Source organism: Ictalurus punctatus, chromosome 28 (assembly GCF_001660625.3).
Source record: "Ictalurus punctatus breed USDA103 chromosome 28, Coco_2.0, whole genome shotgun sequence".
Classification (NCBI taxonomy): Eukaryota; Metazoa; Chordata; class Actinopteri; order Siluriformes; family Ictaluridae; genus Ictalurus; species Ictalurus punctatus.
Genome location: NC_030443.2, coordinates 4,835,906 through 4,854,866, shown reverse-complemented (window position 1 = coordinate 4,854,866; position 18,961 = coordinate 4,835,906). Strand labels below are relative to the sequence as shown.

The window sequence follows — 18,961 nt, the reverse complement described above, 5'->3', positions numbered from 1 at the left end:
ATGAATCCGTGGACCCAACCTGCCTTGTGTCAACGGTTCTGGTGGTGGTTGTGTAATGATGTGGGGAAAATTTTCTTTCCACACTTTGAACCACTTAATACCAACTGAATGCCAACAACCTATCACCGTGCCCACCGGAATCCATTTAAGGCCACAATTTATCCGTCTTATAATGACTACATCCAGCGAAATAATGCGCCATTTCACCTATTAACCCATCATTTACACTACTACATTTACATTTAAGACAGTGGCAGACGCCATTATCCGGAGCGCCTTACATTTATTTCATTTATACATCTGAACAGTTGAGGGTTAAGGGCCTTGCTCAAGGGCCCAAACTGCCGGGTGTTCCGATCAGTAGCCCAAAGTCTTAACCACGGAGCTACCACATCCTCTACCCGAGCTACCACATTACTGTCACAACTCCTCCACAAATACCTGACTGAAAGTACATAAATGAGTGAGCTTTGCCATTACAGTTCCACAACGTTTTCACTGAGGATGTTGATTTTTCCCCCATTAGTTATTTTCCCCATCTCTTTTTCTCTCCAACTGATTTACACAATCAGTTGGCTCCTCAGTAGTAAACACGCACACACACACACACACACACACGCGTATGCCTTTAATCTACAGCTCTCTGATCACACCTATATGTTTCCTTCTTTTTTTAGGTAGATCTATTGGCCTGATTTTCTGTCAATTTACTTTAAATATACAGTGTGTATATAAAAGAGAATAACGCTAGAGTGAAACAAATAATCCCTGCTGCTACAAGTGTACCCCAAATAACAGTAGATTATCGCAGCAAACAGAGTTACTAAATGTAAAAACACACCTTTTTTTTCTTTTTTTTTTTTACACATCAATGATAAACGTATTGATTCAACTGAGTTGAATTCTAATTTTAGTCCATTTCTTTTAGGAGCAGGCATTCAATCCAAACAACACGTACATAAACGGCATCGAACACTGCCTTGCAAATTCGACTTGCACTCAAACGTAATTTAAATCTGTCAGAAACATTTCACGTGGTCCAGACAAGGGACCAAAATGTTCACTGAAGCTTTTAGGTGAACGCAGTTACCATTCAATTCATTCCTAAAAGCAATTATGTCATGAAAATAACGTTTAAGAGACGCTGCTTTAATTAGCATTTACGTGTAAACCCCTCCTCCCCTAGTAAACCATAAACCTATCAATTGTTGGTACCTAGAAAGCACCTGTTGTTGAGATTTCATATTAGTATTTGCAACACAGGTAGTGGCTTGACCAAATTACCCCAAATTTCCAAAGCAATTGTAATTTTGCATGCTTGCTTAGCATTCTTTACCAAGATTGTGGTGATGAACCATCTTCAGAAGTGGCAGTAAACCGCGAAACCTAAACTACAGCCGCAGCATGTGTTCAAATCCAATTTGATGCAAACACACCCACACAGCATCTAGTCGCACTTGTTCAAAAGCTTGATGAGATGCAATGCTGCTGTGCTGTGGACAATCCCTGATAAAAACACAAGTGAGTACTGAGCTGCAGCCTGGAAGCAGTCAAAGCTGACCGTTTGGCCTAATCGTGGTCAGAGCAACTCTCTGCGCGCATAACAACAGCCGCACCGCCTCTCTGATAAAACCACCAAAGCCGCAAAAAATGGATCTGCGCCGTATTCGTGCAGGTCGCCGACCTTCCCGTCTTGTCAACAGCCTAACGAGCCCACATTACCCTATGCAAAGCCCATTAGGTTAGCGCATTACCATCACAGATCTGGTATGGCTGCCAAATACAATCTGTTTGTGCAATTTGGATGAGACCATTTACATAAATTTAACCTGATTAACCCACCAGCATTAATTCACCAGACTCTCCAAATGGAACACGTAGGCCCCGTCCAGCCAAGATGAAGGACCGAGGGAGAGAAAAAGACAGGGGATGCTAAGAGCTACTCGAGAGGCCAGAGTGCTTCCACAAACAATACCTGGTATGCAAAGAGAGCTGTTCTTTTCGACCACAGCTTGAGCAGCATGGTTCGAGGCACAGTATCTCTAGCCGAAAAGTACGAAAGCAGGCATCTCAGGCGAGTTCAAAACTAATTTGCCGAGAACATTTACTGATGTCGAGACAATATTATCGAATACTGTTTTTAAAAAATGCTCTGGCCTCCAGTCACCAGATCTCTCCAAGTTAAATCCTACATCATACAACGATGACTTGACTATGTCACACTGTCAATAAAGCTACAAGAGAAGATGTTAATGAATGCATGCTAGTTAGTGTTGCGTCTAACCTGTTGGGCCGTAAAGGCTTTATCAATTAAGGTAAAGGGGGAAAAACAACATCTGAACATGATGTTACAGCAAAAATAATCAGTGATTATGGAGTTACTGCCCTTTTACTGCCCTGAAGTTGATTATGTTTTGATCTTGGTTTAATATCACAGCGATTTACCAACAATTACAGTTTTTTCAGGACGACATGTATGTTTTATCCGTTTGTCACGTTTAATGTTGTGAGACATAAACAGTCATTAGTCATCACCCCCCTTCTTTTCACTCAGTTTGTACAGCCACCGAGAAAAAAAAAACACGCCCTCCGTGTCAGAAAAGTTACCGCTTGATCTACGAAGTGCTGATGCTGGAGACTCCTTCCAAAACCTTTAAATAAAAATCCCCCTTAAAAGTCCCTGCAGAACTTCAAGAAAATTCACCAACACCTCCTGACCAATCAGAATCGAGATTTCAACAGCAACCAATTAGGCCACGAGATGCTACGAGAGCTAATGTCGATTTTTTCAGAACATATTCATTTAGCTATTAGCACACTAAAAAGATAGAAAACGCAACAGTGTAAAGCTCGTCATGAGTATTATATTTAAAATAAAACCAAACCAAAAAAAGATATATTGCCTCAACGGCTTTACACCGTGCCACTCGCTTGGTTTTAATGTTGTCAAATTGCGCCATCGTTGTTTTGATAGTGCAGTGAAATTTTGACTGCGGGACACTTTCACAGCCCCTCGGGTGAGAGTCTTCAGACACTTCAATGAATTCCAAACCCATAACGCATCGCTCTAGCCTAAAATCATGAAAAGCAAAATGTCGCCTTTGGGGTTTGACAACAAACTCTGTTTTCCCAATTCAAACCATGCTGTTAAAAAAGGGAGCCGAATCAATCACTGTCTTTTACCATAACGGTCGGCAACAACTGAAATAAAATAAAAACAACAAGTTTTTCAAATTGCCCAGGCTAGAATGATCATCCTTCATCATTCTGTACATACATGCAACTACAAAACGAAGCATGTGCTGTTTTACTCTTGGACGTATTTAATCTGGACCAGTGATGTTCCTAGACTCCAGGTCCCATAATGCTACTGTGGCAATACACACCTCTGGTCCACCATATCAAGCAAACACCACTTATGCAACGAGAATCTGTCCGAGCTTGCCTAAGCTAACATAGCTATACTCCACCTCATCATTATTTATTCATGGGTCTTGATACTTACTGTAGTGTATGATAAAAACAGGATTTCCATATGCCACATGTTAAGTTCTGTGAAAAACACGGAGTGTGAAAATAACACGTGCACCTTTGTCATTCGAACACAACCACCAGCATGTGTGTGTGAGCATGCATGACGACGAGCCGTATGCATATTACGATCACCTGCATTCATTTTTAGCATTAAAACTTGGCAAAGCCTGATGTTTTAGGGTTGAGGTTGGGAGAATATATTTTGTGTGTGTGTGTGTATATTTTGCACACACACGCACATTATATATATTTTTTATATATATATATATATATATATATATATATATATATATATATATATATATATATATATATATATACACACATACACACACACATACATACACATACACACACACACTGTAGCTAATCATTCTTAAGCATTTTAACTAGAGTAACACCTCAGTATCAGCATGAAGGAAATAAAAAATCTTCTGACTAGTTCACATTCGTCACAGCTCTCATTCTTTCTGACTAGAAACGTTTTCTACTTTCAAAAAAAGCTTTACATTTTCGTGCTTCCACGGCTAGTTTACTTTCCAAAAGACTTTGTTATTTATTTAGACAAATCACAGAAATATACCAATACTAATACATATTTTTTAATCTACGGGCAATCTAGGTCAAATGAGCCAGCTGAACGCCGAGATCGAGAAGGTGTATAAGGAGTGATCAGCTCACATGGATAAGAAGGGGCTGTCCAATGGACTGCTCTGTATGTTGGGACCAACATTTTAAAAATCAATATGTGCATGGACTGGAAGCCAATGTAACTGGGAGAGCACGGGGGTAATATGTTGACGTAGCGACGTGTTGGTAAAGACGCGAGCAACTGAGTTTTGAATGTACTGAAGACTCTTAATGGACATCAATACATTCAACAGAATGGCATAGAACAGAACAGAGTAGGACAGAACAGAATAAAACAAAAGAATACAATACAACCAAAGAGAATAGAACACAATACAATACAACTAACGAGAAGAGAATAGAACGGAAAATAATTGAATTTGACAGAACAGAATGGAATACACGACAACACAACCAAAATTATTTCGAGAAAAGTAGAGAAATAGTAGTAGAGAATAGTAGAGAAAAGAACAGAACAGAATAAAAAATACCATATAACACAATAGAATATAATAGCATAGGATGAAATAGAATAGAATGCAGTAGAAAAGAACAGAATATAATACAATACCACCAAATACAATTGAGCATAATTGTGAATTGAATAGAACCGAATAGAATTGAACAGAACATAATTGAATAGAACAGAAATGAATAGAATAGAATGTAAACTCCACCTTTCCTGTGGGCCCATGTGTAGGTGATCGGCACACTCCTGGCCACTGGCTGCTTCTCTGTCTCGATCACAGGCCTCCTGTCCATGAATGAGTCCTTCTCCGGGTGAATATACTTGGGCAGGGCCTTGTAGAACCAGGCACCGGAACGCTTCCACACCTGGGGGGGGGAGGGGAGAGAGAGAAAACAATTGAAAGAGGGAGAGAACAAAAGAAAAGTACAGAGAGAACTGAGCTATATTGGAGAAAAACAGTACAGTGTAATATCTTTGGGGAAAACATGCATCACTGTTATTCAGGAGGTTGAACACAGGAAGGAACCTGATTTAACAAATAATAGAGTAGTGTGACTGAACGCCGGGAGCTGAGAGTACCGAGAACACTTTGTATCTGACAGCAAAAGCATTTCCTTTCTTAGAGCCACGGGTCTCAAAATGGGGTCTGTGAATGAAGCAAAACAAGGGGTGTGTGAATTTTTTTTTTTGGTCCCCCCCACCCACACACACACAAAGTGTTCCCTAGCGGCCTAAATTTTGAGAACCCCTGTCTTAGAGAGACGGTGCTACTATGTCCAACGGTTTCTTTTGTGTACAGTGGCTCTGTTCATATCCAAGCCAGATGATTGGTCCAGACAACTGTTCTGCAAATGGACTGGACCCAACCATCATGGGCCACTAACAATAATACAAATCCATCCAAAAGCCCCATCGAGTCATCTCAACAGCTGCAGCCAGTGGCAGACCAAGTTGGATGTATAGCCAGGGCGTCTAATCAAAGTAGAAGGATGCTTCATGGATCAGTTTCACAGAACCAAAATGGACACTATGGTTAAATCCTCACCATTGATGGCCATCAAGCAGTGTCGGGTTCTTTTGTAGAAAGGTTAAGTATAAATTGCAGGTACGTATAATGTGAGAGTTGTGTTAAAAAATAGCTTGCGGTTCACTCTCGGGTCTGGCAGATGGCTCTATAGTGACAGACAGCAGGTGCTAAAATGTCAGGGTTGATAGCAGCTGCTGCCATCGGCTTGGCAGGGACCATTACCCAGCTGGAACGACTCAGCGACCGTCTCCATCACCCAAACCTCCATCCTGCTGTGAACCAGCCATGCTGATGCAAACGTGTGACACCTTGACGTCTTGCCTGTTCTCAAAAACGCTTTTGGGTACTTAAATGGGAACGCCATGCAAAAATTACCAGCTTTTATCTCCTGCCACATCAATCCAGTGATGAAACAAGTACTTAAAGAGCATTTTTAAAATGTACGTAGCAGTACCATTTTGACATAGCAAGCAAGAGTCCATGACACCTGAGGGCTGGGCGATATGATATAAAGTTGGTATCGTGATAAATGATGACACAATGTGTCTAATATTTAAGAAGAGATGAGAGAAACCTTTTACACATTGCCCCTGGATGCCAGTCATGATGCTCATCACAAGACTCCTGAAGGTCACCAGGATGGACAATGAAACATGCACAGGAAGACGTGAAACTTTAATACGCTGAAAGATCTCTACAAAAAAAAAAAAGAACTTACCCAAAGGAACTCAAAATGTAAAGTTTATTCCTCAAAAGCTTGCCTCTACAAAGACCACTACACTGAGACGGACAGAGCGGCAACTAGAAACTAATTTATTCGATCTGATATTTCTCCAAATCATTCTAGATTGAGCTGCTATTCATGCTTTCTTCAATATGACTGGACAGGAGCGCGTCATTGAACACGACAGACACGCACACGCTGTGCACGTTGCTTCAGGGTCATGAAACGGAAGAAAAAGCGAACATAACGAAGCAGCTCTGAGCTCTGCCTTATGGAATAACTTTAAAGCCATTATTGCCAAAGCAATGAATCAGACTGCGTTGACAATTTCGTGCAATTCCGTGCCCACTCTATCAGTGCAGCACCAGAAAAAACAAAAAAACAAACAAACAAAAAAAAACATGGAGGACAAAGCAGGTAGAAATAAAAAAATAAAAAGGTTTTCGTTAGTGAGCTGCTCAAATGTCCAACTGGAGATATTTCAAAGTCAATATTTGAACATTGTTATGTAACTAGACAACAACAAATCTGTTTGGGGACCTTCGATGGAATTCAACGACATACAGCGGTCTAAATGCTGTCTAGCCTTCCAAGAAAAGCTCAGGCAAGCTCTGCCTCCTCTTTGCCACCGTTATACTGCACACTGAAAAATCAATCCAAACTTTATCATTACTACTGGCTAGTTAGGCTGCACTAGAGCTTGTGCTATCGATATTCTGGTTAGTGTCGCACAGTGTGTTTGTTTGTATGTTTGTTTATTAATTACTACAGAAGGTGCTCTAGCCAGCTAGAACTAAAAATCTAGTGTAAGACTATAAGGCGAGATGACTACCATCAGCCATTAGAAAAGCAAAGTTTAACCATAATGTAAAAGGCAAAACTGCTGATACGATTACATTTACAGTTACCACATTTGGCAGGCACCCTTATCCAGAGCGACCTTATATTTATCTCATTTATACATCTGAGCAGTTGACGGTTAAGGGCCTTGCTTAAGGGCCCAACAGTGGCAGCTTGGCGGTGCTGGGGTGTGAACTCATGACGTTCCGATCAACAGCCCAGTGTCTTAACCACTACCACCGCCCATAATTAACCCTATGAGTAAAGGCTTCTAAACGAAGGCGACAACAACAGTCTTCCGGTAAGGAGCCATCTGAATTAGTCTTGCATGCTGCTCTGGTCCACTAGCTAGCATTGTTAGGAAGCTGGGGTTGAATGGAAGTAAATGAGACCTAAATGAGACTAGAGCAGTAGAAAACTCTTTACCGAGAGCGCCAATCATTCTGAACCTGACCGTATAACCCTTACACAGCGAAGTGTAATGAATAGACTTTCACTTTTTGCCCCCTGTCAAATTGAGGACGCGCCCAATGAATAGCAAATCGCTGCAAAGCATTTGCCCTCTTGACGTTTTAATTAGTGGCATGATAATATCGCTAATTTCCAATAGGAGGAGAGGCAGCGTTTCGTGAAATTAGTTTTTGTGGATTGTGGATGTGCGACCACCAGTGACCGGAACCTTCAGTTGAGCCTTGCAGTCCAGGACCAGTGAGCCAGAACTCTATTAGTGCCGCCCAGTTCCTGTGACAAAAGGAGAAACCGGTCCTGATCTGGAGCCTGTCAATAATCCGGACCTGCTAATGAGAGGAAATGGAGATCAGCTGGCATGGAACTAGCAGAGGAACCATTTGGAAGTTCTCCTGAATGAGTGTGAAAGCATCAAGGGTGAGCAAATTGTATATTTTACATCAAGGGAAAGAGAGATTTTGTTTGAAAAGGGATTCTACAGAATATTGTGTGTTGAGATCAGGGGTAAAGAGTTTCAGATAGTGCTCAAATCAAACAACAGAATGGTTGTTGGTGCCAGATTGGATGCTTGTCTGGTTTTCAGAAACAGTATTTCAGACGTTGTTGATCTCATGGGATTTTCAGACACGATAGAGGGTTTATACAGAATGGTGCGAAAAACAAAAAAAAAAGACATCCAGTGAGCGACAGTTCATCTCAATGAGAGACTTCGCTGGAGACTGGGCAGACTGGCTCAACCTGACTGGAAGGCTATGGTTAACTCAAATAACCACTCTGTACAACCGTGGTAAGCAGAAAAGCGTCTCATGAAGCACGATGCATACGGATTATTGTTGTTATTCAAATTCCATTATCCTTCATTCAATTTGGAGTTGTAGAAGTCTTTATTAATCAAAGTGGCCTTTATAACAGACAGAGAGGCTATTTAAATTTTTTTTAAATAATACGCAGATTTTCGTGCAACACTGTCATGGTTTCTAACTAGACCCACTACAAAATATAATATTCATGCTATAATTCACAGTGTATGTCCATAATCTAAACAGCTACAAGAGCAAAATTTCAGTCTGGAGCCTACAGCAGCAGCAGCATACGCTCTGACGTAGGTTAAAATCCAAACACAGTGAAAGTTCCAACTGCCACAGAGCACAGAATTCAATACCACGTTGGACTAATACATTTTATGTGATCTTTTAGAGTTGTCATGTCCGTAAAAAGGGGTCACTGGCCAAAGAAAAAAAAGGGAGTCTCTCATCAGTCGATTGTAGGGCTTAGGACTGCTTCATGAAAATGATCAAATACAAGACCATTTGTTCCAGCCTTCAGGCTCAGTGCCTCTGAGGACCAATATCCACCCTGATCTAAGAATTGTGTGTAGTGGCACAAGCTTGGGATAAACGTGGATAAAAAAAAATAATAATCTGATAGCATGCACCCAGCATATGGACTTTAGTCTTTTATCCTGAAAACAAAAATTTGCATGATGTGAGCCTTTGCATCACGATGTGATGACTATGAAGCATCATCGCTTATTGGGCACCACTGCCCGCCAGACAGCATTAATGCCTTTGGGATTTGTTTTCAGTCCAAGTTTCATTTTAGAAAAACACATTATGAAACTAAATCTTGGCCATGCATGAAGGGGGTGGACTATTTATTTTTTCTAAGCATGCTTCGGAGGGGGGGATTGAGCTTATTGTTCTGGCTTGTTTAAGCAATAAACCACACTGGCTTTGTAGATTTTTGGCTTATAAAAACCAATGAGTCATTAAGAAATGATACCAAGTAATTAGCAAAGCACAGGGTGAAAAAGGGGCTAAATTAGAGAAAAGCTTCAGTCAGCTCTGAGTTGTTAAAAATGTCAACAATTTGGGCTTCGATACAAGAGAAACGGGTTTTGGGGAAATTGGGGGAGGGGGGCAAGGGGGGTCTATTTCCCGGCAGGCTTAGAAGAGATATTTCTCACTAGATGCAATGCTGTTTGCACTTGCAGACCCTGTGAAACTCCGATGAGCTTTACGATGGCCTGAAGGCCCTGTACGTCCAAACCACCATCATGCTGGAGGTTCGTGTGCAATCCTGACAGTCCTCACTATCAACCTCCAGACATGGCATCCCTGTGCCCAGACATTTAATTCATGTCTTATCTCCTGGATTATCAGAAAAGCAAAAGGTATTCCAATTTTGTGTCTCTTACATTCTGAAATTGTGGGGCTATACAGATGCACTTACTGGAATAAATGAGTAAGCAATGTGATTAAATTTATGCAGAGCTTGCATTTCAAATATGATAGACCGCATTTTTTTTTTTTTTTTGCATGCACCCTAGAGGCACTTTTAAGCCAAGCTAACATTTTTCATTATCCAAATCAAACCATGGCAAATTTGATTGTGAAAGGGCCTGAATAAAAGCCAAAGACAGCAGAAGCAGAAATAAAAAAAAAATAAATGAAGAGAAGTTATAGCTCGTATTTGATCGTGTATTCTGATGCATAAATATCAACACTGCCTGCTCTTGACAGAAGCTTTTAGGAAGAGATTATTCATCAAAGTGATACCAAATGTACAATGATGGAATACAAATCCGCTCTGTTGTCGATTTCAAAGCAATATAGTTTCCGGGCAAAAAATATCTACACTCACCAGCCACTGTACATCTGCACATTCATTCAGTTATCTAAATCAGCCAATCATCTGGCAGCAGTACAATGCAGAACATCATGCAGGTGCAGGTCAAGAGCTTCAGTTAATGTTCACATCCAACATCAGAATGAAGAAAACGTGTGATCGCCGTGACTTTGATTGTGGCGTGGATGTTGGTGCCAAATTGGGCTGGTTTGAGTTTTAAGAAACTGCTGATCTCCTATGATTTTAACACACACACACCTGTCTCTAGAGTTTACACAGAACGGTACGAAAAACAAAAAACATCAAGTGAGCAACAGTTCTGTGGGTCGAAAAGCCTTGTTACCAGAGGAAAATGGCCAGATTGGGTCAAGCTGCCAGGAAGATTATAGCAGACCAAATAAATGACTCTTTACAACCATGGTGAGCAGAAAAGCATCTCGGCATGCACAAAACATCAAACCTTGAGGTGGATGGACTACAGAAGCAGAAAACCATACTGGCTTCCACTCCTCTCAGCCAAGAATAAGAATCTGAGGCGATCATGGGCACATGCTCACCTCAACTGGACAGGTGAAGATTGGAAAAAACGAAAGAAAAAAAAACTCAGACTTTTCATATCCACAGTATGTCATTATTTTACTCATATTTAACATCATTGCTGTGGTATAAGGGGAATAATACACTTCAGGTCATGTTGTTGTAGAAAGCAATCAACTTTGGAGCGGTAACAATAACGCCGCTTGGTGTCAGGCCTATTATTGTCCTATAAAACATCTTTGACATTTTTGGGGCTTTTTTCCTTACTTTAAGAATGTTATAAAAAGGACACATCATGGTCCACAGGATATATCAGAAAAGTGTACGGAAATATATCACGATAACGATACACCTCAGATCACCAGGAAAGAAAACAAGAAAACTAAAATATCCTCTTAATGTCACATTTGTCTGTTTTTCATAGAAGGGAAAGAAAAAAAAAATCACAAACAAACCAAGCAAGTTAAAAATGTGCTTATATCCCGTCTCTATGTAACCTCTGAATGTGGCGGTCGCACTGCCAGACAAATGGAGTGTTCACGCAGGAAGAAGGGAAGCAGGGGACCAAGATCAGCACTGAATGACTCTGATAAAGCAGCACATTCAGGAAGGAGAGCAGCAGCCCATCTGATAACAGGTTCTGACTAAGAGCATTCGTTGGCAACTCCGGCTCACTGGCTGAACAGTTGGTACAAAATGCGGGAGCTCCCCCGACTCCCCGGTCTGTAAATTTCATAGCAGCCAGATAAGCATGTATGAGACCGACATTCAGAAAAAACACTGCCTCGCACAAAAACGTATTATATATCAGGCAGGACAGTTTCGCAAAAAACTATTATCTGGATTTATACAGTATGTCCTTAAATGTTCTCCGATATTCATCACAGAGAGGGCTCGAGGCAGAATGTCAGACTAATCCGACTGTATTACAGTCCTGTGGTGTTCAAGTACAATTTCTTTTTAATGGACTGATGCAAGTGTTCCTGTGACTGCACCGCGCTGGAGTTCAAATTCATTTGAAATAAGATGCTTCTGCGCACTCTTTGTAGCTCAGGTCTTACAATGTGCACACCAGTAACAACTCGGCAAACACAATTACATAAACCGCCCATGCTTTACCATGTCCCTCAGCAGCTGAAAAAGCAATCAACTGTAGTTATAGCATATAGAGAGAGAGATGCAGGAGGTTTTCCATGTTGGTATGTGAAAATATCCAGATATATCTTTTCCTTTAATTAAGGGTAACCCGATAAACATCTTTTAACATAAAACTCAGAATGAGGAGTTCATTGCTACCAGAACATAATAGTGATAACCAATGTGTATAGACAACACTAGGAGAGTGAAAAGATCAGCCCTTACCCAGTATGTCATTCTTGATGATCAGTCACACACAACGAGAGATACAGACACAATGAAAACAAAAACATACTTCATTTACAGCTGTACAGAAGCATTCTACTGAAGTAGAACAACACTAATCGGTCTAAGGCCACTAAGTGATCACTAACCCTGTTCCAGGAGATCTTCCTTCCTCAAGACTTTAGCTCCAACCCTAATTGTGCCCACCTGACCATCGAATCATTGCCTTAAGAAGTTCTTGAACAACAAAAACAGGTGTGTTAGATTTTGATTGGAGATCAAACCTGCAGGAAGGAAGAGGGTTGGTGACAACTGATCTAAGGTACCTATCAATATAGGTATCGATATTGACTTGAGGTATCAACACTTGTGCAAAAATATCTATTCCGTCTAAAAAAAAAAATTTAAAAAAAGATGCTGCATCCCTGTATAATACACAAACTCAGTAAAGAAGCTTTTGCTTTTAAACAAATTCTTTTAGATACAACGCAGATAATCGTCGAGCAGTTTGTTAGAAGCATATTGGAGAACTTGCCATATTTTCTCTACAGACTTTGGCTCTCACTTGCCTCCATCTCTTCAAGGAATCCCAGACAGCCTTCATGATGTTAAGTTTAGGGCTCTGCAGAGGCCATACCGTCTGTCGCACAACGCCTTGTTCTTTTTTTTTCCCTCCTTCCCACTGAAGATAGTTCTTGTCTATAGTTGGTAAATGAATGTTTCAAAAAGTTTGCTCCGACACACTAATGCCAAACCAATGTTAAAAATCTAAGGCAAGAATTACATAAAAACCTGATGTGCCAAGACTGTGTGGTGCACAGTTCAGCACCTAGCCATTCTTACTTGATGAGTGGCGCCACGTCCATAGTTTAACCCAAAGCTGTGAACCAACCTTCATTCACAACTCCAAACATTCTAAATCCCATTGAAATACTCAATATCTCTTTTGGGTGACCAACGATTTAGAAAATTTTGCTATTTGCCCAATTTAAGCTGAGGTTCCATTTGCTCAGTTGTGGAGCTGTGTGATCACAGCCCCATTTAGCTCCATAGAGTTATTATAGCACCTAGTGCTCAAAAATGGTGACTGCAACAAATGCCATTAGAGCCTCACTGGGGCAGGAAACATGATGCATACTTGCATCATGGGGAGCTGGGGGAATAGGGGCTCTGGGGTAGGCAGTGAACAGATCGGTTAATGACAAGGCCGTGCAGGAAAATGAAGTAGTTTAAAAATACCAAGATCTTGTTTCATAACAAATAATCAAAATTAAATCTAATATAGAGTATTGCTGCAAACAAAGGCAAAGTGTAAGTGCACACAGCGGGTCTATGATGTAGAACCATTTCTATTGTAAGATATACTGCAAAGGTATGTTAGGTAGGTAGGTTGTCTCGCACCTCCAGGGTTTGGTTCTCGCACCTCCAGGGTTTGGTTCTCGCACCTCCGCCCTGTGTGCGCGGAGTCTGCATGTTCTCCCCATGCTACGGGGGTTTCCTCCAGGTAGTCGGGTTGTCCTCCCCGAGTCCAAGGACATACGTTGTAGGCTGATTGGCATCTCTATTGTCTGTGGTGTGCGAATGTGTGTACGATTGTTCCCTGCGATGTGTTGGCACCCCGTCCGGGGTGTCACCCGCCTTGTGCCCCGAGTCCACTGGGATAGACTCCAGGCTCCGTGCAAGCCTGTGTAGGATAAGCGGTAGAGAAAATGGATGGATTGATGATAGAGGGAAAGGGGGATTATGGAATGGAAACTGTACGATAAAAATGCGTGTGCACCACAATGACATTGTTCCCAGGTATTCTGTATGGTTGTTGATATGTAGTTGGGCTGGAAATTTGCTGAAACTGGCAAACTGGTGACTATTTCGAACATCCTCCAAAAGGTATGTCTGCAACTGCTCCAAATGCGCTGCTAGACTGCATTCTGGATATCTTGAATGTTGTAGTGTCTCATATTACAGGGTCACTCTAAAAATTCACTAGATAGCATCCTATAGCATGAGCCAAGTGTTACGTCCTCTCAACTTAATTTTGTTCGAGACCACATTGTTATTCATTTCATCCTCCCCCACCCAAATCTGTGGTCATGAGACCCTGCTCACTACCTATAAAGTTAAAGCGATGGTTCACCCAAAAATGAAAATTCTGTCATCAATTACTTACCCTCATGCCGTTCCAAACCCGTAAGATGTTCATTCATCTTCACAACTCAAATGAAGAAATTTTTCATAAAACCTGGGAGATTTCCGTCCCTCAATTTATAGTCCAAGTAACCGAAACTTTCAAGCTCCAAAAAGTGTGGAATGGCATGAGGGTGAGTAATTGATGATAGAATTGAACTATCCCTTTAAACCTCTGCTTCTAGTCAGCTTTTTTTGTAATCCATCTCCCTCTCTTAGCCATGTCTGCATCAGTCTTTACAACAGAGCTGAGTGTGTGAGAGTGCACGCATGTGGTTAATTGGAGTGCTATTATGAGGAACACTGCGTGTTGTGCTGAATGCTAAAGGCTACGCTAATGTGCATACCTCTCACTGAAAGGGAGCCGAGTTCAGAAAATGTGTCCGTGTTTGCTGCGTTTAATTTTTTGAACCTTGTCAGTGGCAGACTCGACAGAAATGAAAGACACCAACGTGGAATTAGCATGCTAACATCCAGATTCAATTTAGGCAATGTATTACATCTACTAAAGCTTATTTTCATCCATGGTCAACACCAGGAGGTCAGGTCAGAAGACACACTTCCACATTATGGTTGGCAGAAAAAGAAAAAAGAAAAAAAAAAAAAAAAAAACAGTTTATTTGATTTATACAACAAAGAACATGGGCAGAACTTTAATATGGTTGTTAGTGAGGTACGACTCATGAATCGTTTACTGAATCTGTAGAAAAAGTCCATCTGAATAAAACTTATTTATGTTATTGGTTTTAAAACTTCTTGTACAATACTGACATTTACGTTATAACACAAAACACTGCGTGGTCCAACATATTAACAACTATTCTGCTAATTGACCTTTCCTGTCTCAAAGAAGACCAGCAGTGTTTCCGACACTTGGGAAGTTCACATAAACGATAGCTAAAAACTAAAAAATGGCTCTGGGTGCTGTGTACTGACTAGCGAAATTGAAAGGAGAACGTTCCTTAAACTGATAACGACACAAGCTACTATTCTTATCAAGAGTTTTTACTCCGATGTCATAGGCCAAGTGGGAAACAGCAAGTGTACTTTCAAAGCCAAGAAGGGTGTGAGACAGGGATGTGTGATGTCAGCACTGCTCTTCAATAGTGTCAATGACTGGGTCATGCGACAAAGATGGACCCATTAATGAACACTGAACAATGCTGGAAAAAAAAATCTCGCCTTAGCACCTTTCCACAACCAGTAATCAGAGGTGAGGATGATGTTGAACATCCCAAATCCGACACCAATACAAGTCACAGACTTGCCTACAACTGTAGAGTTTACCTACCTGGGCAGCAGAAGTACAAGAAAGCCAGAAGTACCTGTAAAATGTTAAGCAATGTGTGAAGGTCACTCCAGTATTGTATCAGCACCATGTCTGGACTGTACTAGAGATGTTTTCTTTCTCCTCTGCAGTATGGCTCAGAATGTTGGAGAATGACAAAGTGACCTAAACAAGCTGGCAACCTTCCACATACGGCACCTCATAAGAATCCTGCGAACCTTCTGGCCCAACACCATCTTCAACCAGCAAATGATCTTCTGGTGCAATCAAGAGAGCCTGGACATTGACTACGTTTACATGGACAGCTGTAATCTAATTATTGACCTTATTTGTCTTGCTATACGTGCTAATAGACGACTGCTTGAAGCCGTGGGCTGCGTCCCAAACCACATACGTACCTACTATATAGTAGCTGAAACACGTATTTCGCCTACTATTTAGTAAGTACATGGTTTCGGACGCAGCCGTACTCTCGTTTGCTGTCAAACGGTTGAGCACTGCCCTGTGTGTATGTGTCCTGTAAAACTCCCGTTAATAGTGTGATTAAGGTGTGTACATGCACATCGATAATGCAACTAAAACAGGAATACGCCACACCTCTTAATTCGATTTGTGTTTACTTTGGAGTATGACTTTAATCGGATTAAGGTAATAAAAAATTGCTTTTTACATGCTAGTTTCTTAATCAGAGTATCGTCTTAATCGGGCTTATGTTGGATTACGTACTGATTGCCATCATGAGAAGGCAAAGGAGATGGCTTTGGTATGTCATCTGAGGAGAAAGGGACAACATCCCTTGTACTTCCCTTCACTGGACACCAGAAGGAAGATGCGAAAGAGGCAGGTTTAAGAGCACCCGGCTGCAAACAGTGGCAGCAGAAACCAAAGTCTCGAAGCATACCTGTGGAATAATACTGAAGCTGGCCCAGAAAACGAACGGATGTTCTTTGTTGCTGCCCTACACGCAGGTACACATGAAGGGCAGTGAATGAATGGATGGATAGATAACACAAGCAATTCACTCGGTGAACATCGTAGTCGGCAGTTTTATTAGCCTAAATGATCCGAAAACCAGCGAATGTGCTGATTCCAAAATCCATTGTGCAGCTGTTCATGGAGTCGAACACCATCTGGGCAAATGGCTTTCTCTCAGGTTTGACTCGAAATACACTGAAAACACACAACTCCAAGTGTCAATCTTATGAACCAGAATAGGAGTTTGTCACAATTTGAAGGTTTTATGTTCCCCAGGAGAAAATGAATCGATCGAATTGGACATTTGATTCAATGAAACAGGCAGGCAGAAAGAATTGGATTGGTAAATTGAATCGAACTTCCATTCACTAATGGTTATATTACCAACATTTACCAACAATCCATTACATTTGCTATTGCAAAGAGATACAGGTGTTTTAAAATATGAGTCTCCACAGAACCACTGCACATGAATAATGGTGAATAACTCAAGTGAATGAGTTACTATGTTTAATTTAAAAAAAAAAAGAGCTTCTATGCTACTCCTCTTTCCTCATTGCCAAAAACAAATGCACAAACTACCACTGCAGTACATCGGGCCGTATATTTTATGGAGACACAAATCCTATCAATCCCCAAACATGTATTACATTATACCCGTAAGCAAATAATTCGCTGACCTTTTCAAAGCATGGCGGTTGCAGAGACCGAGCTCAATGCAGCTGCCTGCAGATTCCACAGCAACCGAAGAATTCAGTCGCTGTGTGCTGTTCCATGTACGAACCTTAAAGCATGTAGTTCTTCTGCAAAAATGGAACTTTCCATAAATCTGAATACTGTACCTACAGGAAGCCGTGGCACACCAAAAAAAAAAAAAAAAAACAACCTTTTAGAGGAGGAATTTGACAAAATATGACTGCCTGGGGAAGAGCAGCAGGTGGCTAGCAATCGCTTCCCAAATCCACCCATAGAACAGTCATTTTTACAAGAGGCTTCCATTATCTGTCCATCTATGATAAGATTAGTCAGTACCTTGTCAGTCATATTGTGCCACTATCTCCTTAATACAGCTTCACAAGTGACTCACAGTGGTGCTCCAGGCAGTTGAATATAATCTCAAGTTTTACTAAACTTTTTTGGCACGTAAACAATTCGCTTTTGTTAAATCGACAGTGTACTAAAATGTACACACTGAATGATGCTTTTATGAACCCCAGAGCAGTAGCACTCTGCACTCACCTTGTCTAATGAGAGAGCTGGGCTTGTGTCACGCTGCGGCTTAGTGAAATCCGCCTGTTATATCTAACCTAGATCTGTACTTTGATTGGATGCACACAAAGGCACTGAACAGCTGCTTCACAAAAATAAGTGATAGCAAACATTTGGGTTCATCAAGTGTAAAGCCCTACTCTGAATACCAAACTAAAGCAAAATAAATAAAAAAAGGGGGGGGGGGGGGGGTTGAAGAGAGATTAGCCATAGAGCACACATCCAGCATAAAACGTTAGTTTGGTTTGCATGGTGTTGGCAGCATTGCTACTGTGTTCTAGTTGTAAATGGGTGTGAATAAATAGTCTGGATTAATGATTTAGTTGCATTTTGGTGTATTTGTGTAAAACTCTATAATATTGACCTATCTGAATCACAGGTGGCCCAGCAAGAGCTTGCAACTCCAGGAGTTCTAAGCAAATATCGGTTTCACTGTATAAGCAGCAATCTGTAGACTTATTTCAATTTTACATGGATTTCTACACGATAAAATGACTGCATATTTGATTCTTCGGCCCAATCGATTCACGCTGACTTGACGGGTCTTAGATTTCATTTCAAATTCCCCTCAAGACCCATGCTCGGATAAAGCTACGAGCTTAAAATGCATGAACCCTCAAAGACCCCAATCAACGAGAAGCATGGAGCATCAGTTCACATCAGTTCACGCTCTCCTCCTCGATTTATAATGGATGTGGAGTGCTCGAGTATTGGCGTGTGTCTATTCACATTCTGTCACAATGATGCACCGAACAGTTTTCATGAGCCATACTCATCCTCACTAAGCTTCACAAAGCTTTTTTTCCCCTTGCAGATTAAGATGGAAAAATGCCGTTTGTTCTGTTGGATCTGGACAACAGATTGTGGCCTTACCTCTCTCTGTTCACTGCAGATCTTGCAGAGCCACTGAGCTCTCTTCTGATTGCATGCCGTCTCAATCCCACACTTAGTGCACACTTTCTGGAAAAAAAATAAATAAATAACATATAAAAATGCACCATTTGTATCAACCGTTCTTAATGCCAA

General features: G+C 41.1%; 1 protein-coding gene across 2 annotated transcripts in view; it reads right to left on the bottom strand.

Annotated features, from left to right (window-relative positions):
- doc2b (double C2-like domains, beta) overlaps positions 1-18,961 on the bottom strand; it is a 155,751-nt gene that overhangs the window by 124,169 nt on the left and 12,621 nt on the right. For both annotated transcript variants that reach the window (XM_017460595.3, XM_047151752.2), the window contains 2 exons: positions 18,809-18,895; positions 4,842-4,998 (listed from right to left, as the gene is read on the bottom strand). In XM_017460595.3, coding sequence (XP_017316084.1) covers positions 4,842-4,998; positions 18,809-18,895 — 244 coding nt within the window. The remainder of the gene's footprint in view (positions 1-4,841; positions 4,999-18,808; positions 18,896-18,961) is intronic.